We start from the raw sequence: 26,975 nt of genomic DNA on the forward strand, positions 1-26,975 counted from the left end.
CGGCGGGGCCGGAGCGGCTCAGAAGAGGGGACAAGACCAGGGCAGGAGGGAACCGGCCGGCCGCCAGAGCCCCCTACGCCTAGCAAGATGCTGTCCTGGCGGCTGCACACGGGCCCCGAGAAGGCCGAGCTGCAGGAGCTCAACGCCCGGCTCTACGACTACGTGTGCCGGGTGCGGGAGCTGGAGCGCGAAAACTTGCTCCTGGAGGAGGAGCTGCGCGGCCGGCGCGGGCAGGAGGGCCTGTGGGCCGAGGGGCAGGCCCGCTTCGCCGAGGAGGCGCGCGGCTTGCGGCAGCAGCTGGACGAGCTGAGCTGGGCCACGGCGCTGGCCGAGGGCGAGCGCGATGCGCTGCGGCGCGAGCTGTGGGAGCTGCAGCGGCTGGGCGAGGAGGAGCGCGCCGCCCGCGGCCGCCTGGACGCCGAGCTGGGCGCCCAACGGCGCGAGCTGCAGGAGGCGCTGGGCGCGCGCGCCGCCCTCGAGGCGCTGCTGGGCCGGCTGCAGGCCGAGCGCCGCGGCCTGGAAGCGGCCCACGAGCAGGACGTGCGGGAGCTGCGCGCGCGCGCCGCCCGCCTGACCATGAGCTACCGGGTCCGCGCCACCGGCCCCGCCGCGCCCCCGCAGCGCCTGCGGGAGGTGCACGACAGCTACGCGCTGCTGGTGGCCGAGTCGTGGCGGGACACCGTGCAGATGTACGAGGACGAGGTGCGCGAGCTGGAGGAGGCGCTGCGGCGCGGCCAGGAGAGCCGGCGCGAGGCCGAGGAGGAGACGCGGCTGTGCGCGCAGGAGGCGGAGGCGCTGCGGCGCGAGGCGCTGGAGTTGGGGCAGCTTCGCGCGCTGCTGGAGGAAGAGCTGCGGCGGGTGCAGGAGGAGTACGAGCTGCAGGCGGAGGAACGGCAGGTCCGTGCGCGGGGGACGGCCCCACCCCGGGCCCCTACCTGTGTTCAGGGTGGTGGGGGGTGGCGGGGGGCGGCGGGGCTGCCTGGACCCGTCGCATGCGCCCGGGGCGTGGCGCCGCCGGCGGGTGGGGGGCCAGGCCAGAGGGGGTTCGACCGGCCCTGGCAACTTAGCGCTGAAGGGGGGTCCCTCGCTCTGCGTCGGAAGAGGAGCGCGGTTTGTGGATCAGCTAGTGCCGGGTGGTGGGTCCAGGTGGAGAATTCCGTCCCTGTCATCTTGTTAGGTTGTCAGTTTCTTTCGATCTTGCCTTGAGCGGGTGCAAACTGACAAAAGACCCAGGACCCAGCCAGCCCTAGGCTCCCTTTCAGCTTCCCGTGCTTCGCAGACCTAATTCACATAAAAGTCCAACAAGAAGCCCCCTGACTTCCAGAAACGACTTCAGAAGCGACAGCTCTGTTCCTTCTGGGCTAGGTCTCTGTGTTGGGAGGTGTCTCGGCAATGTCAAGTCCCGACCGGCAGCTGTTCAAAATGACAGCCCCTTGGCGGTAGGGCACCCCTGGGGAAAACTTAAATCATCGCGTAAAACGGTTATTTTGCCAGAGTGATTTCCCAGTAGGAGGCGGCCGGTTTGGCTCTCTGAGCCCTGCCTTGTGCGTTCTTGGGAAGGGCTGCCGCCTTCATGCAGGCAAGAGGTCCTTCGGGTATGTTTTTCTCGAAGTCTCCCCAGCAGACATCAGATCTCTGGGTAGTGGAAAAGTTGTGGAAAGGGGCTGCTCCCTGTGGCAGGATGTGATATAAACAGTTACTATTTCAGAGAAGCAAAGCCCCAACGGACACTGAGGGGGGGGGGGTGGTGACACCTGTGCGGGTTATTGTCCCAGTTGGGTACTAAGATGGGACCTGGTCCTGCCTCCCGGAGGCCAGAATTGAAAATGTCCCCAAATCATACCATCAGTAGTTTTCAGGACAACAGTTTAAAACAACACCCACAAAAATTCAGAAATATTTTAAGGGGATAATTTGTAGCTTAGGGTTAAAGATTTGTGGTAGAGGGATTGTGTGTGTGTGTGTGTGTGTTTAAATGCAGGAGTAAAGGGAACACAGAGGACTGTGGGGATGTGACAGGTGTCCACAAAGAATCAGCGAATATCTATCGACTGCTCCTAGGTCTTGAGCACTGCCTTGGGTTTTCAGTATTCAAAAAGCTGGCGTCTAGATGGGAAATCCTATAAAGCAGTGCAATATGAAATTGTTTGGAATGTAATCTTGTGGAATGTGGGTTTTGCTGGGCCTCTGCCTCATAGTTTTCAAAAGCATTCTCCTCACCATTCCCTTGCAGTGGGAGCTCCTTGGCTCATTTCTGCTTGGGATACGATGTCTGAATCGGGGAGGGGCCCACCTGCGAAGTGCCTTCTCCGGGATCTTGGGGTGGGGTGTGTGTGTGTGTGTGTGTGTAACTAGACTCAGCAGTCTGTCTGGTGATTCCTCTCTCATTGGAATTTGAGTCTTTGCCCTAAAAGTAGGGAGCAAGGAATGTCGACGGGACTTTGTTGTTGTTGTTTTTTTTTCCACTTCCAATCTGTATGTTTCATCGCACTGAATATGCCCTTATCCATAGCTCAGATCTTTCCCCAGTTAGCTTTAAAGCCAGCGAATTTCAAATTGCATCTTTAAGATTCAACATCAAACCATTAGCATTTTTTCCCCGAAGATTTTATTTACTTATCTGACCTAGAGAGAGAGAGAGAGAATACAAGCAGCGGGAGTGGGAGAGGGAGAAGCAGCCCGATGCAGGGCTCAGTCCCAGGGCCCCAGGATCATGACCTGAGCTGAAGAGCAGATGTTAATGACTGAGCCACCCAAGCATCCCCCATCAGTATTTTTTTTTTTAAGGGTAAAAATACTAGGGATTTTGTTAAAGAGTATCTGTGATTTAACACCAAGCCCTCGATTTTTTTCACATTCTATAGAAGATCGGTCTGGGGAGACTGAAAACAATAAAACCCGGTTTAACTAATCTACTGTAGTGAATGTTTCATTACTAAGAGTTTTTAACAAGTGCTTCTGGCATGCCAGATACCCCAGGAACCAGGCCCTTGATATCTACCTATTCACTCTTAGTCCTCAGCCCGATCTTATGAGGTAGATTCCAGTAGGAGCCCCATTTCACAGATGATGAAACTGAGGCACGTATGTTCTCTTCAGGTGCCAGTGTCTGAGCCACTAACCCCAGATCCAACATTTCCTCTCTTCTCTGATCCATCAAAGAGAAATGTTAAGCCAGCATTCTGCCTTCATAGAAGAATGGTAATTATTCTTCCTAGGGGCTGGCCCAGAGGTGCCCATCAGTCTGAAACCTTAAAACACTTTCTGATCCTTCCAGCCGGCTGTCAGTATAGTTTTCGTGGCAGATCTGTTTCATTCATTTACTTTTTGCCTACGCTGTGGTTTAGTGGGAACCCTCCCCTCCCCCACTCAGTGCCCACTATCTCCCTGCCTTGGGGCCTCTTCTGTGGCCCAAGAGAACCGGACACTGGCTGGAGCTCTCTTTCTGGGAAAAGCGGTTCTTCCCCGAAGAAGGCCTGTGTATTGGGCCCCGCACCCCAGATCTGCTAGAGAGAATTTTGCTGAACTGACATGCAAGCCCCTAGCATTTTGTATACGGTTGTGATCCCCTAAAGCCTGAGTAATTCACCCTGTCTCCCAGCTCATTGGAAGAAGCTTTGGACAAAAACTCAGGAAAAAAAAAACACACCTCGACATTTTTGGTTGAGGCTCCACCCCTCTGCCCCACCCCTCCGCCCCCCCTTACCCCTATAAACGCTGAGATTTTTGCTTATGAGACTGAGCTCTTAACCTTTTGAGGCTGACTAGAAAAGGCTTCCAAATCCCCAAAACGTGACCAAATGAGAAATTTCTTTTGACCGGAAGGGGGTGGGGTTAGCTGCCCCACCTGGGCCTGAATTCTGGCTCTGCCCCCGGTTGTGTCTCTGTTCCCCCATTTGTGGAACAGCGGTAATAAAAACGGCTCCCAGGGTGCCCACGCTGGGTTCATTCGTTCATCCGACCACGACAGAGCACGTCGTGGGCAGAGCCTGGGTCTTGAGTGCCTGGGATATAGCCTGAACGAAACAAAATAGAGAAGAAAGTCCCTCGTCTTTGAAGGTCTTGAGGTGGAAACAGTGCAGGGTGTCCTGGAGGTGGGTGTGGCCAGGCGGGGGGGGGGGGGGGGGGAGTGGCCTCTACGAGGACTTGGGCTTTGGCTCTGAGCAGCATGGGTGATACTGAGGAGAGGTGAATGGTGACCGGCTATATCTGAATGTCCTTGCTCTGGGGCTTGTGTGGGACAAGAGTTGGGAGCAGGGAGAACTCTTTAGGGGACCTCTGTACTAATCAAGGCAGGAGGTGCTGGAGGTTTGGACCAGGGGCAGCCACGAGGAGCTGAGAGGAAGCTGTTCTCTGAGGTCAAAGCCCAGCAAGGCCTGCAGGTGGGTTGGAGGCAGTGGAAGAGAGGGGGGACATCTAGTCGACTCTAGAACTTGTTGCCTGAACCACTGGGGGTGTGGAGGAAGGAGTGCTCGTTGCTGAAGGGGGTTGGGAGCAGGAGATGTGGCCCATTTGGGTGGGAGATCAGAGTTCACTCTGAGATGCCTCTTAGATGTCAGCCTCGTACTGAGAGATACCCTCCCGAGTCTGGAGTTGAGCATATTATCTGGACTAGAGCTAAAAACAAATAAAATTTTTAAAAAATGTAGCCTTCTATTAACGCTCGTTATTCCAAATGCATTTAGTTTTGATGTGTCAGGGAGGTCGTCCCAGTATCTAAATTCACTCGAGCTCCACCAGTCAGGATTCTGAGTGACCGTGACATTCGCAGGCTCTTCCTGTTTTGTCCGTGGGACTAGCTCAGCTGAGAGCAGCTCCCGCTGGGGGAGGAGAAGGAGTTTTCTTCGGACCTGCCCAGCAGCACGCTGTCCCTGGTACGGACCTCCATTGCATCATCACCCGTGATGCCATCCGGAAGTTCCCGAAATAGCAACTCAAAAAGGTGACCTCTCTCCCCAGCTTTTATACCGTTAGGTGGGGGACTGCTCTTGCTTGGTTAGAATCAGCAGTGCTGGGTGTCCTGCTCCAGCGCCTCTGGTTCGAAAACTTCTGGCAAAGTCAATGCCACGCCGAAGCTTGCTTCAACCAGCAGGATCGGTTACAGTCTCTATGGAGACTGGCGCCAAAAGGTCTTATTTACGTTCCCGCTTCCAAAAGCCAAGTCATTTTCCTTTGACAGTTTTGGGAGAGTTGAATCACACGGAAATGTGGTTGGAACTATACTTATTTTAACTACAACACAGTTTGGGTTTCTGTGCCCCCCCTCCTGTTTTGTGGAGGTGCAGATCTATTCTGTGCCCTCTGGGAAGAGAGAGAATCTTTGTGCCTACCTGTGGTTTCGCATGGCGGGGGGATTCTGACCTCCTCAGGATGTTCATGGATAGAGAACCTAGTGTTTGTGATAACTTAACAGTTTAACAATAATTGAAGTTCTCTTTAAAGAAAAAGATCAGTACTGATTTCCAAGTTTTGATATTCAGGTTTCATCTCCTGCAGTGAAAAGGTGTAATATTGGGATGTTTACAGCATGTCTTACACTCTAATCTTAGACCTGGGATTATACTCCCTCTAAAATGGGGGGGGGGGTGTAGGGTTTTAACACCAAAACTTGGCAGAAGAATGTTTAAATATCACGGCTAAATTTTGGCAGCCCTGTCACTTTAGTCAAGACTGGAATGGTCTGCTTTAGGCAAGCCTCACTATCTACTTACATGCCAGTTTTGGAGAATATTAATGTAGATCTACCCTGGGATACTAGCTAGAGGTTCTTAAATCAACTCCTCAGCTTTCAAACCTAAATGCTTTCAGTTTTGGTTTTTAGTGTGCTTTATGTACACAAAGAGAACCTAGCAACAATCATTAGCGGGTACAGAACTCTCAGGGAGGTAGGATTATTTACATGCCGATCATGCATCGTTTAAAGTAGTGGATCCAGCGTGAGATCTTAATTTGTCGGTTTTTGCTGATCTTACATTTTTACTGCGGACCTTCAGCATATCACCTGGTGCCTTTGCTGGAGGGATTACAAAGGGGAGTAGAAACAGATCCCCTCTCCCGACTGTCTTTTTTGAATTCCCCAAAGATCAATGTCTAAAAATGTAGCCAGTTTAGTTAACTGTCTTCAGAAATAAGGCTGTTTTCCATTACCAACCAGAAGTTAAAGAATATGGACTCATTTCAGTGTTTAAATATTTGCTCAGTTAATTATTCCCCAGAGCAACTCCGAAGTGTCGAAACGAAACCGTAAAATGGTACAGACGAAGCCGCTGTGTTTACAAGCTCAAAGACAGTGTCGATTTAAAATAGCATGTTTTTAAGGAGGCAACACGCATTATTGTGATCATTTCAAGTGCAGTTCACTGATTGTGTACAGGGTGACTTGTAGGGGATGAGCGCTTTTCTAGAGGTGGGGGATGCGCAAGAGAGCCGGCCATGCCCTGCAGTGTCTCCCAGCTGGTGGGAGGGACAGAGGGGTAGATGTAATTAGCCAGGTGTGAGTGGACGTGCCCTAAGGGCTGTGAGCATGATAGGAGCACTGTGGGAGGGAGAGCTCATTAGTGATGTCTTCTGAGCACAGTCAAGAAAGAGTCACATCCGGGTCCACGTTGATATTTATGCCCTGAGGATCTTCTGTCTCACCAGGGCAGCTTTTCTGGGTGAAACAAAGAGCTCGGTGGGAGAACCTGCTTAGTGTTGGGGGAAATTATGTGTCTGGGGGGAAATTGTGTTTCAAATTGGTGGGGCTTCCGTTTCAGATACTGTGAAAGCCCCGTGTTGTGGTCTGGGCTCTCTTTGAAGAGGATCCCCTTAGACCGATTGGCGGTGTTGACTTTCCTAAGCAGCCGGGTAATGTTGGAAAGACAAAGATGCTTTCAGGAACTTCTAAGCATTCGTTCTCACTAGAGAGTGGGAACAGAGCAGTCAGTCCCCTGTCAAAATCACCCCTATGTAATAATAATAATTTAAAAAAACTACTTTTTAAACATTTTTAAAATTTTTTAATAAACATATAATGTATTATTAGCCCCAGGGGTACAGGTGTGTGAATCGTCGGGCTTACACATTTCACGGCACTCACCATAGCACATACCCTCCCCAATGTCCATACCCCCACCCCCCTCTCCCTATCGCCCTCCCCGCTGACCCCCCCTCAGTTTGTTTTGTGACATTAAGAGTCTCTTATGGTTTGTCTCCCTCCTGATCCCATCTTGTTTCATTTATTCTTTTCCTGCCCCCCAAACCCCCCACATTGAATCTCCACTTCCTCATATCAGGGAGATCATATGATAATTGTCTTTCTCCGATTGACTTATTTCGCTGAGCATGATACGCTCTAGTTCCATCCACGTCGTCGCAAATGGCAAGATTTCATTTCTTTAAAAAAAAACTTCCATGGGGAAGACAAACTGTATTTAAGATCACCCTTAGAATGACTGCGTCTTTCATAAGCCTAGAGACTTTTTTTTTTCCTTTTTGCATCCTGATCTGTTGGTACCTTCAGTTTGACTCAGGAGAACTCAAGCCCTCCCATCTAAAAGCCCTTTGTTCTCTTTAGAGAGTGATAGCCTGCCTGGAGGATGAGAAGGCAGCCCTCACCTTGGCCATGGCTGACCGGCTGCGGGACTACCAGGAGCTCGTGCAGGTGAAGACCGGCCTCAGCCTGGAGGTGGCCACGTACCGGTAAGGATGCTGCTTGGGTGAAATCCCCCATAGCCTCTGGAGTCCCTGGGGCCACGTGATGATCAGACAGCAGACCCCTGGCATGGCCAGGCGAGTACTGGGCCAAAATGGGAGGAGGATGGGTGCCACACTTAGACCGCCAAGCAGATGCCTCCTCCCTCCCCCTGATGGGGCTCATAGAACTCGTGCCCTTGCCTGGGGTGTGTGTGTCCTGGGCACGAGGCAAGAGGCTCACACCTGTCAACTCCTTGGATCCTAGGAATTAGGTACAGCATTTATAGGGGGAGAAGTGAGGGAGCTAGAAAGTGGAGGACTCAGACCCAAAAAGTCTACTTCCAAGTGCCCATCACACTGTGGCTTCAAATCCCAGGGCTCTGACTCAACTCCCCATGGGTTTGGCCTCAAGGCACTGCTCTTCTCCTGGAAGATGAGTGTGGTCCTCTAGGCAGCCGGCTTTCTTAAAATGATGACTTGAATTGGGGGTGAGCATTCTGGAAGAAACAGTCTCAAAGCCCTCAAAGGGGACAGATGGGGGCTGGGCGGAGAACACAGTCTGGAAAGCGATGCTTCTCCTTGGCTCTCCCCTTCCTGCCCCCGGGGGGTAAGAGGTCGGTTGGGGTGATGTCCTGTGTTTCCTGCAGATTCCATGCTCAGTGAGGACTGGTGAAGGGGGCAGATCTCAGGCACTTACAGCAGAAGGACTTTTGAGATACCCAGGTTTCCCACTTGGAAGGACAGTACCAGCCACTAACATTCTCGAGCCTTTACTGCCTGTGGGACACAGCGCAAGTGCTTTGCGGCTGCTCACTGCCCGCAGTACTGTCTCTGGTGGGTGGAAACCACTCGCCCCTTTTGCAGGTGAGGGCAGGGGGGGCCTGGAGACCAGGGACCCAGACTGGTGAGAGATCTGTGCCTTACCCACCAAGTCATATGAAGTGGACACAATGCCCCCTTCATTCCCAGGGGACATCAGAGCATGAATCAGCCGTGGCTGGGACTGAGCTCTGGAAAGCCTGCCTCTCCGCGAGTGAGAAGATGCAGTGGTAAATGCCATCCTCTGACGTCATCACTGCTAACAAATGGGGGGCATTAAAACCTGGAGAGGCTAAGAAGGGATTAAGGTCCACTCCCTTGGTGGGAGGCAGAGCCTGGACAGAGCCCAGGCACATTTCAGCACTCCCTGTGGGCTGCCTGATCATGACTTTGCTCTCCTAACAGCCAAGTGGCCTGGGTTAAGAGAGCATGTCTGGCTGGGGTGTGCAGGTAGTCCGCCTTGCAGCCCTGGGCTAGCCCCACCGTGCATTGTCTGGAAGACTTGCCTTAGTCAGCCTGCCACCAGGGCCCTTCTGACTGTCAGGGCAGTCCTTGGCCTCAGCCCGATGCAAGGGGCAAGGCCTGCCTAGGATACAGCAGCTCTTGGAAGAGCCCCAGCTGGTCAGAGAGGTAGGCAAGCCACTGGGGGCTGAGCGCTGTGATGTGGCTGCATCCTGCGGAGGGGAGGGGGCTCAGGACACAGAGAGAGGGCAGAGGAGGCCCAGACAGCCCGTCCTTCTCAAGGGCCATCTCTCACAGTCTCCTTGGAAATCTCATGGGATGGAAAATCACAAAATTAAATCAAGCTGGGTCAGGTGATCCGAATTACTAATAAGGAAAACTTCAAAACAGGCTTCATTTGGTGGGGAAGGAAGTATTAATCAGGACTGACTGAAGCCCTTCACAGACTGCCTCAAGCCAACAAAGGCATTTATTCCCCGCTTGATGGAAAAAGTCCCTAGTTGCAGGCACAGTAGGTCTGGGTGTGGTCAACAGTGACTGTCCCTGCTGCTTTCCCTGGGCTCTCCCTTCTTAGCTTCTCAGCTCTGCCCACACTGTGGCAGGATGGGCTCCAGCCAGCTCCTGGCTCTGTCCTTCTGGTCTTGCCCCCCTGGTCAGCGGAAGGGACTCTTTGCTCATCCATCTCAGCTAAACTCCTGGGCCCTGCAATCTGGCTCCACTGGGCGATGTGCCTGTCCCTGTCCTTGGTCGGGGGAAAAAGTACTCTGGAACTTAGAAGGGCCCACTGTCCTGTGAGCTACATGGAGTGACTCTGGGGTGGGAGGTGCCCCAAACTGGCACTGTCCTAGAGCAAATGTGGGGTTATCCCAGCAGACCCACAGCTGTGCCTGTGTTAGGTGACATCAACGTCGCGTGACTCTTTTCTGTACAGAGGCAGTTGGATCTTCCTTGTCATAATAGTTCCGTAGGTTGGATTTGGAGACTTTCATCTTGTGCTTTGTCCTTCTGGGATTCGAGCCCTTTCTTTCCTTGCTCTGTCCTGCCCCTCGTTCTCTGTCAGAGAAGTCAGAGGGCCTGTCGGCGTCTTGCCCGAGCATCTAGCACCCGACTTTTTGGTAGTTGTTCACAACCTAGCTTTTTTCAAGGGCATCGACAGGGAGCTTTTTTCAAGGGCATTGACGGGGAGCCTTTGTGCTCACGTCGGCAGCCCGATTGTCGGCGGAGACAGAGTTTATGGCCTCTGTCTGTTTCTGGCATTGCTCTAACCCAATTAGGGATTGACTTGGCTTCCTCCTCGGAATTTAGAAGGCCACAGTACTTTCAGGGAAGAGGGTGATTGATTTCACTGTCTGTCTTTCTGACGTCCAAGTTTGTACAGGGGAAATGAGGAGCCCGGCCCTCATCCCAAGCCCAGGGTTCAGAACGGCTGCCTGCCTCCCTGCCTCCCAGTGCTCAGGGCATCTGGGAGATGCCCACAGACCGAAAAGATATACGGGCAGTGGAACATAACCCATTTCTTTGTACGAGCCGAGCGCCTAGCATTTTTGTCACTGCCTTGTGTCCTGCAGAGAAGCCCTTGGCATCTCTTATGTGACTCTTCCTATATTTTGTCCTGCTGCCCCAATTCTGAGAACAGGGATGAACATGCGTATTTGTGTCAGTGCCCTTTTGTTCTTCTGAACCCTTCACAGGTGCCTGCTTGATCTTTATAACCCTTGTCTTTGAGGGAGTTCACCTTTCTTCCACACCTCCCCCAGGGAGGGCAGCAGGGACCGTCAGCCTCTTGGGGACCACGGCCCAGGGCCCCGTGCAGTGTGACTCCTCACCAGCCCTGTCCAGAGGGGTCAAGGGTGGCTGATGGTGGATGGCTAACGGTGTGGCTGGCACAGCTTCCCGCTCCTGACCGAGATCGGGTGGATTTGCCCCAGGTTTTCCCTGCAGTGGCCCATCCCCCGTGGCTGCGGAGTTGATGTCGGTGTGTTGACTTAGCATCTCACCTAGAAGCCAAGCGGCTGAGGAGCCTGCGAGCTGGAAGCCCAGACCTGTACAGCTGGGACTTGTCAGCTCTGCTGGGGCCAGTTCTCAAGTGTCACACACATTCCCGAACCCAGATATGGGCCCTTTCCGGTTGGCCTTCCCAGTGAATAAGAAACACTGATAACAGAATAGTGTCATTTATAACTAAATGTAGACATAGGGTTTGCAAGTAAAGACGCAATTCAGTAAAATAACAAAATTCGAACAAAGTGAACCCCAGTGTCTAAGGCTGGAGGACATCCTCAAACCTAGTAGGCCAGTCACTGACCCGGGAAGACACTGGTGCCTTGTTCGGCAGGTGAGTGTGAGAACGAGCCCTCTCCTCCCGCACTACAGGGGACAACGGGTGGTAACCTGATGGCCGAGGCACCAGGGGGAGTACAGGAGAAGATGGGCCCCCCACCAGGGGCCAGGGCTTGCCCATCCGCTTGTCCCCAGTGAAGTTACGTGGGGCTAGAGGGGCTTGTGCACCACATACATAGTCACAAGGCCTCCTGGGGCATGAGTGTTTATTACACCAGCCGCCGAGCACTGAGGGGAGTGTGGTTCCCAGCCTCATCTGTACCTGGGGGTCTGCTGGTGAACCTGCTAAAGCATCGTCCCCTGGGCCCATTCCTGAATATTCCGTTCTGCTTGGCACGGGAAGGGCCCAGGCTTTGTCCAGCGCGGCCAGGGTAGAGAACCACGGCTGCGGGCCCTCGCCGCTCCAGGGGCCATGGACTGACAGCATTGGCATCGTCTGGCTTCCCAAGCTGGTGGGAAATGCAGACTCTCAGGCCCATTCCAGACCCTCTGGTCAAAGCCAAGCTCCTGACAAGATCCCCGGTGACTTAAGGTGTCCCCCACTCTCACCAGAGCAGCGCAGGAGCATCCCGAAGGCACTGAGCCGGTTTCACAGTGGCCTAGAGGCAGGTGAATGATGGGCAGGCCGAGTGGTGTGCAGGGAGCCGTGGCGGGGGATGGTGGGCGAGGCCTGTAGTGCGGGCTTCTAGAAGATCACGTCGGGGAGCACTATCAGGCAGAGGGGCCGTCTGGGTGAGAACCCAAGGACTGAGCTAGTGTGGCATCTGTGGCCACTGCCAGGCATTTGGGCTTCTGGGGCAGGCGTGCTTTTGGGGGCCTGGCCTGAAGGGCTGTGTTTGAAGAATGGGCAAGAGCCACGGTTGTGAGGCCGTGTTCTGTAAGCAGGGCCTGTGCTCTCTGGCTGCTCCAGGGATGCTGGCGGGCAGGGCGCCACACCAGCTCAGAGGAGCCCACAAACCTACAGAACAGAGTGGGGGTTGGCATTGAGGGTCAGGTGCTGTGGACAAGACCACATGGACCTAAGTCCCTCCCCACCGCACACCATTAGAAACAATGCCTTGTAAGACACACGAGTACCAGATTTCTGGGGGGGAGAAGGGAGTTGTGAGAATCTGGGAAGGCTTCAGGAGGGAGGTGAGCTTGATCGGGGTCCTGAAGGATGGTGGGGATTTGAACAGACGTGCAGGACAAGGGGCTGTTGGGGAGTCAGGGGTGCACGTGGGGAGGGACCGGTCCACTCAGGTCCTACAGACCGTTTACTGGGTCAGATAAAGACAGTTCAGAGGCGAGACTGAGAGCTTCCAGCCGAGGTTGGCAGGAAGAGATTTTCAAAAGAGGTGAGATTTGAGTTGGCCTCGAAGGGTTGGGAAAATAAGCATTGAGAAGTGGATGGGCAGGGAGAGACTCGGGAAGGAGCTCCAGGTGGGGGAGTCCGATCGGAAAACACGGGGAGGAAGGAGAGTGCGAGGCGGGTGAGGGAGGCAGAGGCCTGGGACAGGAGGCCACTGAGGTGGATTTTCTGTGGCGGTAGGAGGGCGGGGGGCAGGGGGGAGGCTGCTCGCCGCTGGCCGCTGGCACGCAGGAGGACTGGGTAAAGGGAAGCCTCAGGGGTCCCTACAGTCACTGGAGATTCAGGTGAAAGGAGCTGACAGGGTGGTCAGGCCAAGGGAGCCTCCGCGAAGGCTGACCAAGGGCCTGGAGCCTGGCTGGGAGAATGGCTGGGAACAGACTGGGCAGCTCCCGGCTGGAACCCTGGGAGAAGATGGCCACTTCTCACATGCTCTGGCAGACCAGACCACCAGAGGCCAGCCCTCTCCATGAAGCAGCTGCTCCCCCAGGAATAAACCGAGTCCCAAACCCACAAAACTGCGGGCTCTGAAAACCGAGTACGTAAGAGGCCCGTCCTGGCTTTCAGAATGGGGGACAGATAGGCCTTCTCCCTCAAAATTTAAGAGAGCCTTTTTTTTTTTTTTTTAAGGTTTTGGGGCTCACATACATAAGAGGTTTTCTAAATGTCACCTGAAAGAATGGAAAGCAGAGCCAGACCATTTTTCAAAAGAAAAATACTGAAGGGAGTCTTGGCTGGCCAGATATGAAAATGGAATGCAAAGATTTGCTGCCTGGGCGCTTTCGGGCACAGTCCTTTTAAAAGGTTAGGTCAGGGGGCGCCTGGGTGGCTCAGTTGTTAAGCATCTGCCTTTGGCTAGGGTCCTGATTCCAGAGTCCTGGAATCCAGCCCCATGTCGGGCTCCCTCTGCAGGAAGCCTGCTTCTCCCTCTCCCTCTGCTTGTGTTTCCTCTCTCACTGTGTGTGTGTGTCTCTCTCTGGAAAATAAATAAATAAGTAAAAATCTATAAAAATAAATAAAAGGTTAGGTCGGACACAACGATGTCAAAACACCCGGTCTTTGTGTGTCTGTACAGCAGGGACGTAGGCGCTTCCTGTTTTCTCTTACACTGGCCGGGAGAAGAAACAGTGTTTCAACTGGAGGAAATACATACTCCATCTCGATCTGGATCGCTCATAAAGCAGTAGAGATGATGCTTACTGCTGGCAATTTACCTGTTGTAATGATATTTCCGGCCCCTGTGTTATTGTGTAATAATAATGAATGAATAATGAAATAATGACTAATGAGAAGGGGCTCACCTACCCCCTCTCATGCACCTGTTCGAAGGAAAATGGTTCTTTGGAATTTCTCCAGTGCTTGGAGAACTCCATTTTGTTTTGTTAAATTAAGTCCCGCTCTCTTGAAAACTTAGAACCATGTGTGTGTTAACACGGAGACTTAGCTGGTTATTAGGCAAAATGCTTGAAATTAATAAAATCTCGTAGTTTCGAGGAGAGGCGGCTGAGAGGAGTAACCCATACACGTGGCTGTTAGCTCTCCCCACATCACTGCAGAAACGAGTTGCTCTCTGTCCACCAGGATTTTAGGTTTTCCATCATCTCTTCTCCTCAACTGAAAGTCCGCTTTCTTCTCAGGTCCGTAGAAGATGATGATCACGATGACTGTGACCATTGATTGAGCCCCTATTCCGTGACAGCCTTTGTTGCGAGAACTTTCTAGAAGAGCCACCACCACACACCTGTGAATGCTGCCTATTTCAGCAGTGAGGAAACTGAGGCACAGAGGGTTTAAGTGACTTGCCCAAGGTCTCAGTACTAGGAAGCAGCAGGCGCGGGATTTGGAACCAGGCAAACTTCCTCACTCGGGAAGTTTCTCCATCAACCACTCCCAGTGCTGCTTTTCTCTGTTTTATTAGTAATCTAGGTCTGTCTATCATTTGATTTATTTTTTTTTTCAGTCTCTAGAACTGATGGATGCATTTGGATATGTGGTTTAGAGCTGAGCACAGAGGAAGGACCAGAAGCAGCATGGCCTCGGTATTATCTCCCATTATCTGCCTGTGGTGTGGGGCAGGACCTTTCCAATTCAGATGGCGATGCTTGTCCTCTCTCCCTGCTTCCCCCTTCTGTACCCAGCCCTGCTCCAGTCAAGGTGGCAGGGGGTTCCCCACCCTCGCGAGAGCTGGGAGGCTGGGGAGGCCGTTCTGAGGCTTCTCCCAGCTCCCATTCCCTTTTCCTCCCACCACTCCCCACCTGTGGTTGTCCAGGAAGCACTTTGTGATCCATCCCATTTGGCTGCACTGACCTGCCTTCTGGAAACATCCTCCAACTGTCCCTCTTTTGTCCACATTTCTCGGGGACAGGGCGTGCCTTGTGCCCCCAGGGCAGAATAACAGCAAACACGCCCTGAAATTCCATTAGGATAATCTATCCTGGACAGAGAGCCCCAGCCTACCCTGGGCTCCGCTCAGATGACCAGTGGGGTCTATTAGGGCCTGGAGCCTGGCCAGAGGCCACATTATAGCTCACTTACGCACTATGGAGCAGTCTTGGACACCTTAATGAGGCCGGGGACTTGGTTTTCCCACACGTGTTTGCTTATCCTGCTTCAGAGGCCGCCAAGCTGTCGGGCTGTATGAAACGTTCCCTAATAGCTCGTGATTCAGGGGGTTGGCATTTCACACAGTCACCACGGCTTGGAGGCCGTTTTCCGCCAGTGCTCTCAAAATAACCAGGGAATGCTCTACCCTTTTCTTAAAGTTGCATGAGTCTGTTCCTTAAAAATGTGCCCTTTGGAGCTTTTGAGGAAATTTCTGGCATCTCCTGAGCGATTTCGTCTGTGCCTCTGTCCTCTTAGTCCTGGTGGAGGGCAGGATGTCATGTGTGGCATGAGAGGCGTCTGCTAATTAAGGTGTGAATTAAACGACGGGTGCCTCGACGGTGCCCAGAAGGCCGTGTGCCAGGTGCTGGGGTGGGGAAGGAGACCCACGCCCTTGCCCTCTAGGAGCCAGCCCTGCACAGTAGGACTGGGCTCCTGTCCAGGAGAAGTTTCATAGGCTCTGAAGAGCCCCGGAGGGGTGTTTGGATGCAAGTCACCAAAAGATGTTGAATGTGCTTGTGTTAATATAGTCCAGGGGGTCCGGCCACAGGATTTGTTCTTTTGAAAGTTTGTACACAATGCCATTGTCCTGGGCTTGGCAGGGGTGCCCAGGCTGCCAGGGTCCCAGTAGACTCTCCATCCTGGGGAAGGAGCTGGGTGCCTTTAGCCAAGATGCTGTCCCTGCCTGGCAGTCCTCTAACCCCAGAGCCGGATGCTTATCATTGGCTCTGCGTGGGGGCTGCTAGAAGTGCTTCTGGGATGGCCGAGGGGAGGGTCCGAGCCATGCTAGGTGTCCAGTCTTAGCCAGGCCTGGTGACCAGCACATGACCTCACATATGCTGGGGTGGGAGAGACTGGCGGCCACTCCCAGGTAACCAGCGTGTCCTGGTCAGGGTCCTGGACTCCGTTGAAACTGGATGGTGGTTTGGATTTCCCCTGAAAGAGGAGCAAAAGCATTCCTCTTTGAGAGATGAGGGAAGCTAGGGCCCCCAGCCCCCTGCCCTGCCCTGTCACTGAGTTCTCTGCTGACCTGGTCTCGTCACAGGTGTTTGTGTCCTGGCCGGGGCAGCTGGAGGAGGCAGAAGCCCTGTGATCCCCAAGCTTCCCGCCCAGCAGGCGGAGGGAAGACCTCAAGTGGAACTTGGCCTTCCTACCAAGCCCCGCCCCCAGCGCTGTGGCCAGTCGCCTCTCCGGCCCTCAGCCTCCGGCGCAGACCCTTAGAGTCCGACTGCTCCCCTCACCTTCCCCTTATTATGCACAGACGGCAGAATTTTCTCGGCAATGGAGGCTATTTGTGTTCCTGGAACCTAAAACGCTGGGTCAGGAGGGTGTGGGATTAATGTGTTGGTGTCGGGTTTCCTGGCTTTGGCGCCAACTGGAAGGGCTGGGGCTGTATAAAGCCCCTGCCCCTAGTCTTCCAGAACGTCCACCTGTGTGCACCTCAGCCCCCCGCTTCCGTGGTGGGCCCACCCATGGACCCCTCGAGTGGAGTCCCACTCTTGGCTTTTCCCCGCGGGGCGGGCCCTCCCTGGCTGCTCTCTACCTGCCTGTGGGGTCCTCGCCCTCGCGGGAATCCCCGCGTCTGAATCAGCGGGAATGGAACTTGGCACTGGTTTGCCCGAACCGCCGAGTCCCCGCTTGGCTCTGGCGGCCCTGCCCTGTCTCAGTGCCCAGCTCTCCATGGTTACCGCTATTTCCGAGTGGGTCCTGCTTCTGGCTGCCCTTTGCCATATGTGGTGTACTCCTTGGAACCGAAGGTAGTGACGACTTCCCACGTTGCTCTAGCGACCGAACAACTGTTGTGCCCGCAGCAGCCGGCGTCCTAGGGGTCTCTCCGTGTGACGGGCCTCCGCTGCTGACCGGGGCTGAGCTGTCCCAGCCCGCCGGCCCCTGCACTCTGTCCCCGGGGCTCTCGGTTGTGCATGGGAATGACAGCTTCAGGGGGAGTCTGCAGTTTCAGACTTCTAGATGAGGCCGAAGGGCTCACCCAGTCAAGTGCTCTTTGCTGTTTTGTTAAAGGAGATAAGGGGATGCTTCTGTGGGTGCCCCAAGGCTCCTTGGAGTGGTGCTGGTGGGGGTCTACCACTCTGCCTTTTCCTTGTCTGCCTGACTGCTTTCCATTTCTCTCCTTCCCCAGAGCTCCAAGATGTCCCCAGAGAACCCAGCATGAAAACCACACATGCCCTCTGCTGCCTTATTTACAAACAGATGGCATCCTTGCTCTGCTCCTAGTCAGCCCCCCAACCTGGGACTCCAGGAGGACCCCAGTGGGGGGTTGTAATTGGCCTGGGGTGACCTGCCATGTGTGGGCCCCTCCCTGCTTCCCAGATGAGCCAGACAGACCGCTGACCGCCAGACAGACCCTCCTTGGTCCTCACCAGTCTACCTCCTCCTTCCCCCCATCCTGGGCTTAGAAGGGTTTTCCAGAAGGGCTTGCCTCTCCAAAACTTCCGTAGCCCTCACCACTTGTTCTTTTCATCGCTCTGTCCAGCCAGGACTGCCAGCGGGCTTTGCGCCCCTCCGGTGCTGTATCTTCAGACACGAGTCCTAAAACACAAGGCACTGTGGCACTGTGGTCACTGGCCAAGTACTACGTACCGTGACTTATAGCAGCACATCTCACTCTTCTGTTTCCTGATGAGTTTTGTTGTTTTTTTTTTTTTTTTAAATTATTTTTACAGAGCCTTACTGGAAGGTGAGAGCAATCCAGAGATAATCTTGACTGAGCGCATTGAAAACATACCACAAGGTAAAAATAGAAGAAAAGCCAATTATTTAATTTTGGGACATTTTCCGTCTGAACAGTTTCATTCTGTTAAATGGTTAAATTGGAAAGCATCATTTGCCTGGAAGAACTGGGGTTAGACAGGATTTTTTTTTTTTTTTCAGGTGAACGTTATTCATCCCTCTGTCAAGTACCAAATAGATTTTATTTAATGGGTCTTGTGGTTTAAGTAAGAATGTAAACGGGAATGTGTGGGAAAACACTTAGGAAACTCATTGATTCCTCTGGCCAGTAGGGGAGGGAGGCGAAGGGGCTGGTGGAGACGAGGGGGGGAAGGGGGGGAGATGCTGGGCGGGCGCTTGTGTATCCCACCCTTTGGAGGGACCGCCCTGTGCCCTTTACACACGGAAGACTTACAGCTTTAACACAAGTATAGGGAGGTGTGACTCTGTGAAGCATGGAGTCAACATTCTGGAACTTGCTCCCCCACGAGAGGCAGAGGTGGGAACGGTTACACCATTTGTATTGCCCTGGGTCGGCCTAGGCAGGTCAGGTTGGTGTATGCCGCAAGTGTTCTTGGGAGCCCTGAGGTCCGTCTTGATGGAGGCTGGAGGCTGCAGAATAAAGCTCATATTCCTGGTAGCCGCAGAACCCACAGAACAGGGTAGCGTCCGTTAGAAGGACCCTAAGAACCTGTAGAATGACTTTAGGAAAAAGAGAAAAAAAAGCTTTTAATACCCTATGGAACTTAAAGGGCTTTCTGGCCGAGGAAGGACAGATTGAATTACGTACAGTACGCTCAGTCTCCGGCTAACTCACCAGGGTTTCAGTCTCCCTGACTGTTACCATATTCAAAATCGTGGCACTTTGGGAATGCACGTTTTTGGTACTTGAATCCAAAGAACATTTGGTTAACTGCCAATCTGGATAGATGGCAGATTTAAACAAACAAACAAACAAAAAACACTCTCCATCTTTATTTTTCAAAATTTGCAGCCCTCTTAGGCGCTTCACAGCTTTCAAAGGTCACTGGGTTGAGAACCACGGTTTTGGTTCCAGGTATCTGTGACTGGTTTGGATTTGGTCGTAGACAGCATCCAACAAGTTTGCCTTCTGATTTTGCCAGTAAGGTTGACAAAAGCCAAAGATACTGTTCACCCGATTTCAAGGTTTACTTAGCTACATTTTGTACTTGAGGGTACATAAGTCTTCACTTAGCTGGGAGAGAGGAGAAAAGGGGTAGGGCCAGACTGGGGGGGGGGGGGACCAACAGTTTAGGGCTAGGGCTTGATGGATCTCTGCTGAGCTGTGGTCACCGGTCTAGGAAGAGCTCAGCAGGAGGGCTCCAGGGAGCCTCTGTTTCATTCCTTGATTGTTTTGTCAAGCTTTTTAAAGGATACAGAGACAGTATTTGTAAACTAAACTTAGTCTGGCCGTTACAGATTATGCCAAAAGCAAGGAGGGTTAGAAGAAAGAGGACAGGCGATGACATCTTTCATGAAGCTTTGAGCTTCCAGATCATTCTCTGTCCTGTATGATATACATACCCATTAACTATTCACTGAGTACACGTACAGATGTGTTCCTACATAGGAATTTCTCAGTGCTTATGGAGACGCTTATGTTTCTCCTGTAATATGGTCTAGAATAATCCTGGCCACTTGCCCACAAGGTGATAAAACCTGAAGCCAGTCTGTCATCTTCCATATTTCTCCGTGGACCTTAATTAAAAACCAGATGCTTCCTGTGCTTTTCTAGGGGTTCATCTTCTGGAGCATCTCTGTTCAGGATTAGTATGTTGATTTGAAAGGAGGAATCTTCATAGAAAATGTCCTGGCCTGGCTTCTCTCCTGTGTCCTGGGATCTGTCCTCCAGGGGCCCCTGCCCTTGGCTGCCATGACAGGGACACCAAGCTGGGGGAGTCGGCTTTCCCTGGCTCAGCCAGATGGGATGTGGCAGGCACCAGGGGGCGCTCTCCGGGCACCTCCGAACTACCAGCTGCCACTCTGAGGAACGGGTCCCCTAGTGGTGGAGTTTGGACACGCCCAGGGTAGCACCCTCTGTGGGTGACCCCAAGCCAGGCAGGGAGCCCCGCGGTTGGCCTCCCACACCTAGGATTCTGATATTAAAACAGACCATAGTGCTGGTGCCTGGTCGGCTTCAGGCTCTTTCTCCCTATCAAGATGAAAAGTTTGTAAAAATAGAAGGGTAAAAGTAGAAGTCAGGGAGCCTTCGAAAGAGTTAAATTCTGCAGGACTTGTTGGCCCAACGTGGAAACCAACGGCAAATAAGAACCCATGGGATGGTGGAGGGACAATGCTGGCTGGTCCTTAGTAATCCTGCACTAAAGCTCTAATCCGCTGAAACGTGTCTCAGAAACTTAGGTCAACAAAGTCAAAATGAATGTTTCCAAATTACCATGACATTGTGACATTTCAGTCCTGGAAACAGGCACCCCGGGCCTCTCTGCTGCATGTACCGTGCTCTGCGATCACGCCTTTGATACGTGTGTGAAGATTCATGACGTTTTCAGACCGGTAACCGGAGAAAGGTGTTGGTTTGAAGCACGTGTCGCGCTGTGTTTTATTGTAACAGGATTTTTAAAACCAGCAGAAGAAATGATTTGGGGACCGACAGTCTCTCATTCAGAACGCCCGTTTTGCCGTGACCGTACGCTTTTATGATGGCGCTATGGGGTTTGAGATGAAAGAACGTAACGATCCCTGTCCTTTTCTGCAGAGCTCAGGAGCACGTCCTATCGATACGCCAGCTCGGTGTTACACAGGGAAAACGAGAGGAATCGGTTTGCAAGGCAGAAAGCACCCGCAGCCAACTTCAGCCACAGCCCGACGTGGCGCCCTCACCTGCTGGCACAGCCCACCATTGGGAGTGCAGCCAGAAGAGGCCTCCTGGGTTCAGAATATTCTTCCCGGACCACCACCCAGCAGGAAACAACTTACGAAAAAACTTCCAGCTCACATGAGAAAATCTCCAAGAGTCCAACCAACTTCAGAACTTTCTCTTCAACACACAGTCTTTTAAGAAATACTGAAGCTCCGGTGAAAACATTCCCTGAGAGGCCGAGAACCCCGGTTCCACAGGACACCTCCGCCCGTGCGGCCCGAGAGTCTGCTGTGGCCTCCAAGTCCTACCGTGAACCCCGGGGTGACGTGTCCACAGGTTCTTTCCAAAGCACTTGGTCGAGTGAGAGGACCATCGCTGTGACAAAGACAGAAGGTGACGCCACGAAGGAACAAGACAGAAACAGGCCAGGAACCGTCCAGAAAAAGTGGGAAGAGAAGATGTTTGATTCCAAAGAGAGGGCTTCAGAGGAGAGAAACCTAAGGTGGGAAGAGCTGACAAAGTTAGATAAAGAAGCAAGAATGAGAGAAAGCCAGCAACTGAGGGAAAAGGGGAGAGGGAGGGAGTCGGCGCAGGAGAAAAGCGTGAGAGAGAGAGAGGTACCCATCAGTCTAGGAGTCTCCCGCGAGAGCTCGCCACAGGTGGCCCCAAAAGCTTTCCAGACGCCCCCACGGGAGGACACTCGTGACGGTACCGGGAGAGGCGTGGAAACCCGGGAGGCCCGGTTCAGGCTGGGCCCCGGCGACACCGCCAGCTCGCCGAAGGGCGAGTCCACGACCGAAACCGTGGCAGAACACATCGTGTCCAGCATCCTGAAGCAATTCACCCAGTCTCCAGAGGCGGAGGCGTCTGCTGATGCTTTTCCAGACACAAAGGTCACTTACGTGGACAGGAAAGAGCTTCCCGGTGACGGGAAAACAAAGACCGAGATCGTCGTGGAGTCGAGACTGACGGAGGAGGTCGATGTGTCAGACGAAGCCGGCCTGGACTACCTCCTGAGCAAGGACATTCAGGAGGTGGACCCGAAGGGAAAGGCGGCCGGGAAGATGGTCGGAGACATCGTCAACCTAGGTCTGAAAGGAAGAGAGGGCAGGGCGAGGGTCGTCAACGTGGAGATCGTCGAGGAGCCCGTGAGCTACATCAGTGGCGGGAAGGCAGAGGAGTTTTCCACCCCGTTCGAAGTGGAGGAGGTGGACGATGTGTCTCCGGGCTCCAAGGGGCTTGTTGAGGAGGAAGAAGGTTACAGAGGAGCAGACGTCACGTTCTCAGGAAACCAGCGTAAGAAGACCAGGTGGCCCCATGAGAGTGTAACCCACGTCGAAGAAGTCACGGAGGCGGGCGACTCGGAAGGGGGAGAGCAGAGTTACTTTGTGTCTACGCCTGATGAGCACCCTGGGGGGCAGGACAGGGACGAGGGCTCCGTGTATGGGCAGATCCACATTGAAGAAGAGTCCACCATCCGGTATTCTTGGCAAGATGAGATTGTGCCCGGGTCTCGGAGAAGAACCAAGAGGGAAGATGGGTCGGGAGAGACAGTTGTGAAACCACCAGACATCTGGGAAGCTCCACCGGAGGAGGACGCGGGTCCTAGTCACTGGAAAGAACAAACTAGAAGTGGTGAATTCCATGCTGAACCCACAGTCATCGAGAAGGAGATTAAGATACCACATGAGATCCATATGTCCATCAAGGGGGCCTTCAAGGAGCCCCGACACCAGCTGGTGGAAGTGATCGGGCAGCTGGAGGAGAACCTTCCAGAGCGCGTGAAGGAAGAGCTGTCGGCCCTCACCAGAGAGGGTCAGGGTGGGCCCGGGAACATGTCCGTCGACGTCAAGAAAGTGCATACCTCTGGCGGGAGGGCCGTGACCTTGGTTGCCGAAGTGAACCTCTCAAAAACCGTGGACGCCAATCAGTTGGATCTGGAGGAGCTGAGCAAAGATGAAGCCGGGGAGATCGAGAAGGTTGTGGAGTCGGTGGTACAAGACAGTCTGGCCAGGCAGCACAGCCCGGGCCCCGGGAGCCCAGACAGGGAGAGCGCGGCGGAGGCCCCGGGGGCCGGCCTCCGCTTCAGGCGCTGGGCCACGCAGGAGCTGTACCGCCCCCACGGTGAGGAGGACGAGGCCGGCCGGGCCTCCCCCAGCACAGAGCCGGTCACGTCCCAGGGGCCCGTGTCGGCCACCGTGGAAGTCACCAGCCCGAGGGCCTTCGCCCAGTCACACGTGCTCGAGGATGTGAGCCGGTCTGTGAGGCGCGTTCAGGTAGGCCCCGCAGGCATCTGGAGAACTGAGCACGTCTCCCACGAGGGACCCACGGCACAGGTGGTGGAGGTAAGTGGAGAAGGTGACCTAAGTCAGGCAGCCAGCTCGGCCGGCACCACCTGATCTTGGAGGCATCTCACCCTGGGTCCTCATCAAAGTCAAGTCTTCCTCCAGGATCTGTCCCTGCCTCAGGAGTTGGGCGAGGGGGTGTGCACAGGAGAGTCTGGCCCCATGGAGCTTTCCATAGACACAGAGAGGCACAGTGTGTTTGGCTCCAAACAGTCTCATGCTGAAAGGGAAGTTATTTTTCAGGCCCCATTTCTAAGGGTGGGGAAGGGCAGTGATTATCTTCAAACTGAGACTCTGCGGATCCCCAGACTTCCGTAAGGCCCCTTCGGGTTGGCCCTAGAAGGGGGTTCCGTGAGCAAATCTAGGTCACAGCCCTCAGACAAAAGGGGGTTGGGTGTCACAGAAGCTTGGTCAGGGAAAGGCAGATGCATTGGGCAGGTCAAAATCAGGTCTCGGGGACACCCAGCCGCTGAGCAGATCGTCCCCCTGCCCAGAGCACTTAGCAAATGGCACAGCAGTGCCCACAGACAAGGCTCGGTAGACGGGAGCCAGGCTGCCCATAGGTACTCTGTGCATGGTGAGATCCTGGTGACCAGAGAGGATGCCTCCCAAGGCCTGGTTCCCCGTTGCCTCAGGATGCCAGTGTGGGAGACGCATTAGGGGCAGAAGAGGCCTGGGGCGTTAGCAGGTACACTGGGCTGGGTCCCACAGCATACAGAACCTCCACAAACAGTGGTCTTCCAAGGACCCGTGTCTGAAACCCTTGCACCTGCTGGCTCAGTGGGCTCCCCCGAGCAAGGCAAATTAGCAGACAGCCACAGAGTGCTAAGGCGGGTGGCGCTGGGGCCCAAAGACACCCCGTTTCCCTTTCAGGTGGACGTGAGTAACATAGAAGTGACCCCCCGCTGGACACGAGAGACCACAGTCATCTTCCCCGTGGGGACAGAAGCATCCGCACATGGCACCCCTGACCCTGGTGCCTGGAGAGTTGGGGGCAGCGGGAAGGCCTGGGTGGCTGACGGGAGCTTTCAGGGCTCTGCTGGGGACGGACACCAAGTCCCCGGGGAAAAGGGCAAGGAGCAGGCTGAGTTTGACAAAACGGTGCAGCTACAGAGGATGGTAGACCAGAGGTCGGTGATTTCGGATGAAAAGAAAGTGGCCCTCCTCTATCTAGACGATCAGGAGGAGGACAGTGAGGGACACTGGTTTTGATCAATATTTCCTTTTCAGTGGTGTTTGGTAACATGGCAACACACAGAGGCCTTTACTAATTAGAAGGAGGGAGGCTCACTCTTTATGAAGACGCCCCCTTTTTCTTTCGCCAGAGTGCTCCGGGCGATGTCAATTTACATTGTCATCTGTAAAGGTTTCAAATTAATTCACGCCTTAAAAGGCGTTGGAATTTTATTTTTGAGTTGGAACTTTGACAGAAATATTTTTTATCATTTTAGTCTTCAAAGTTCCTTTTCCTGGAGTTTTCTCTCCACTCCTAGAGGCAGTTTCTACCAGTTCTGCTCCTGGTCACAGAAATGCCTCACGTCTGTATAAAATCATAATTAACTATCCATAGGTCAGATGCCTATACGGTGACAAAATCCAAGTAATATATTTACGAGTCAATCTTATTTGCATGTGCTCATATGAAGTAATAAGACTAGCATCGGAAAGAAAAAATGTATGCATTTTTCTAAGTCTTCTCGAAAAGAAATCCTAGGAAGGAAGTAGCTTGCTTCCATTAAGGAAAAAAAAAAAAAGGCTCTAAATGATTTTTATCTTTAGGAAAAAGTTAAAATCACTTTAAGACATGAATGAATTGCTTTCTATATGCAGAGCTTTATAAAAAAAACATATATAGTGTTTTATTTATGGAGAGGATGGCCTCAGCCTAATGTGGTATTTCAAGTCCCTAATATACCTGCTATGTTTGCACAGGTCCCAGAACCCTGCATTGGGCCTGAGTGTGCAGGGTAAATGATCCTTGGAACTAGCTTCGGGTACTTTCTTGCAGCACTAGGTGGTTAAGTAGTACATGGTCTAAATAGCCTTTTTTGTTACAACCCAAGTTCTGGAGCTTCTCTGCACCTTAGCCCTAAGCACCTACACATTGAATTTCCCTGGTGGGAGGCAGATCCCAAACACCATAAAGAGACCATTGATTCTCGGACAAGAACTTGGCTTCCCATATGGTCATGCAGTGACCCCGGGAGCACAGAGTGGATGGTGCCCCCCAAACAAGCCCTTTGAGCCCACTGTGGAAAGATCCGAGGTCTTTGTGAACTCAGAGCCTGGGGGATGGAGAACAAGCACTGACCTCGAGGAAGTTTTTGAGCTTTTAACAGAAATCGTTACCATTGGGGTCGTTTGCTCAGGGGAGAGAATACTAACGTTGAAGAGAAGATGATGTTTGGGGGGAAGGAGCTGGGCCTCCATCTGGCTGTCCGGCACTGAAGCATCCAGGAGGGGCCCCTGGAGGAAGGCAAAGGCCCTACCCACCCCGGGCCATAGGATGCCGACCTTCAAGTCTATATCGCAGAGTTTAAGATACTAGAGGGAGGGTGCTTTTATTTTACATAAGGGCATTACTTTTAAGGCTTCCATCTGCAAAGGTCTGGCCTCACGCAAAGATAGTATCTCTCACAGCATAGCATTATTTTAATCCAAGCTTGTTCCTGGCATATCAAGTTGAAGCTGTATTTCCTCTAACACAGAAGCTAGAACTGTGGGTAGTGAGCTGAGGAATAACGATTCGAAGTGACAGCAGCCTCAAGTGGGTTATGGTGATGGGGGTGGTGGTTATGGTACGAGGAGTTGGCGGGGGGGGTGTCACACAGTGTGGCTCTGTGGCCCCCAAGACCTCCATCTCCTCAGCCCCCAGAAATGGCAACAGCCGACAGTCCAGGGAGAGCGTATTTTCTTAATAAGTGGAGGTAGGAGACAGCAACGCTTTCAGGATGATCTGACAAACACCGAATACGGGGGTAGACAAAGTTGACTTGCCCATTTGAACCGTTACTGTCGGCCAGATGAGCTAGTACCTGTCACAAACTGGTCCAGAGGCGACAGCTTTGCAAACAGAGGCTCCTTATTTCTAGTACAGAGACGGGCTGATTTTGTTAGCAGTAGTAGGTGATGGTGTCTGTAGAAGTAGAAAGGTATAGAAATCACCTTGATTTGTTGGTCAAAGGGACAGCCTATGGGTTTGATGTCCATACAGACTGAAAATGGGGAGAGTCTCTTCTGTGAGTCAGAGTGGGCTTAGTTTGATGGCCCTCCCCCGCCTTGTGATCTGGTAAATGCGTACTAACGAGGACAAATGATTCCTATCACGACCCGCCTCTATTTGGAAAATATCCGAGGCCTTCATTTATATCTCCATGTTAGAACGCGCATCTGCCGGGAGGGCTCGCGGATGCAGACTCCCGAGAGCAGGGCAGGCCTCCACGCTGTGCATATCAGCCCCACAGCTCCGGGTCCTTTAAAACCAGTTGCTCTGGAGGCAACAGAAATCAGCTCTGGGGGAGGGACAGAACCAGTATTTACCGTTGTGGACACAGAACAGTATTAAGAGAGTGCTTTTCACCCTCCCGCGGGCGGTTGCGATATTGTATGGTTTTGGATGTATATTGAGGATGGAATCATCGAAAAAGCTGATCTTTCTAAGCTTCTGTTCCCTACAGAGGGAGATGTCACAAGAATGTATAAAAATAAAAATTGGAGGGAAAAAACAAACCCCACCTTGTTCCTGGAGAGAATGAATGTTTTCTAGTAGCTATTTTTGTGGTTTCTATGTAAACTTGAATTAAAATATATGTGTTTA

At 53.0% G+C, this 26,975-nt stretch overlaps 1 protein-coding gene across 1 annotated transcript; it reads left to right on the plus strand.

Annotated features, from left to right (window-relative positions):
• On the plus strand, positions 1 to 26,975 carry SYNM (synemin). The gene is made up of 5 exons (XM_059371654.1): positions 1 to 897; positions 7,556 to 7,680; positions 17,926 to 17,993; positions 20,709 to 23,158; positions 24,032 to 26,975. Exons 1-5 carry the CDS (start codon positions 88 to 90, stop codon positions 24,368 to 24,370), a joined length of 3,792 nt encoding a protein of 1,263 aa, XP_059227637.1. The 5' UTR covers positions 1 to 87; the 3' UTR covers positions 24,371 to 26,975.

This window comes from Mustela nigripes, chromosome 13 (genome assembly GCF_022355385.1).
Source record: "Mustela nigripes isolate SB6536 chromosome 13, MUSNIG.SB6536, whole genome shotgun sequence".
Classification (NCBI taxonomy): domain Eukaryota; kingdom Metazoa; phylum Chordata; class Mammalia; order Carnivora; family Mustelidae; genus Mustela; species Mustela nigripes.

Bases quoted from the DNA above. Each gene is read 5' to 3' on its own strand.
- SYNM (XM_059371654.1), top strand. From the start codon at position 88: ATGCTGTCCTGGCGGCTGCACACGGGCCCCGAGAAGGCCGAGCTGCAG. The intron at 7,681-17,925 runs GTAAGGATGCTG...TTATTTTTACAG, and splicing joins CTGGAGGTGGCCACGTACCG to AGCCTTACTGGAAGGTGAGA. The intron at 23,159-24,031 runs GTAAGTGGAGAA...TTTCCCTTTCAG, and splicing joins CCACGGCACAGGTGGTGGAG to GTGGACGTGAGTAACATAGA.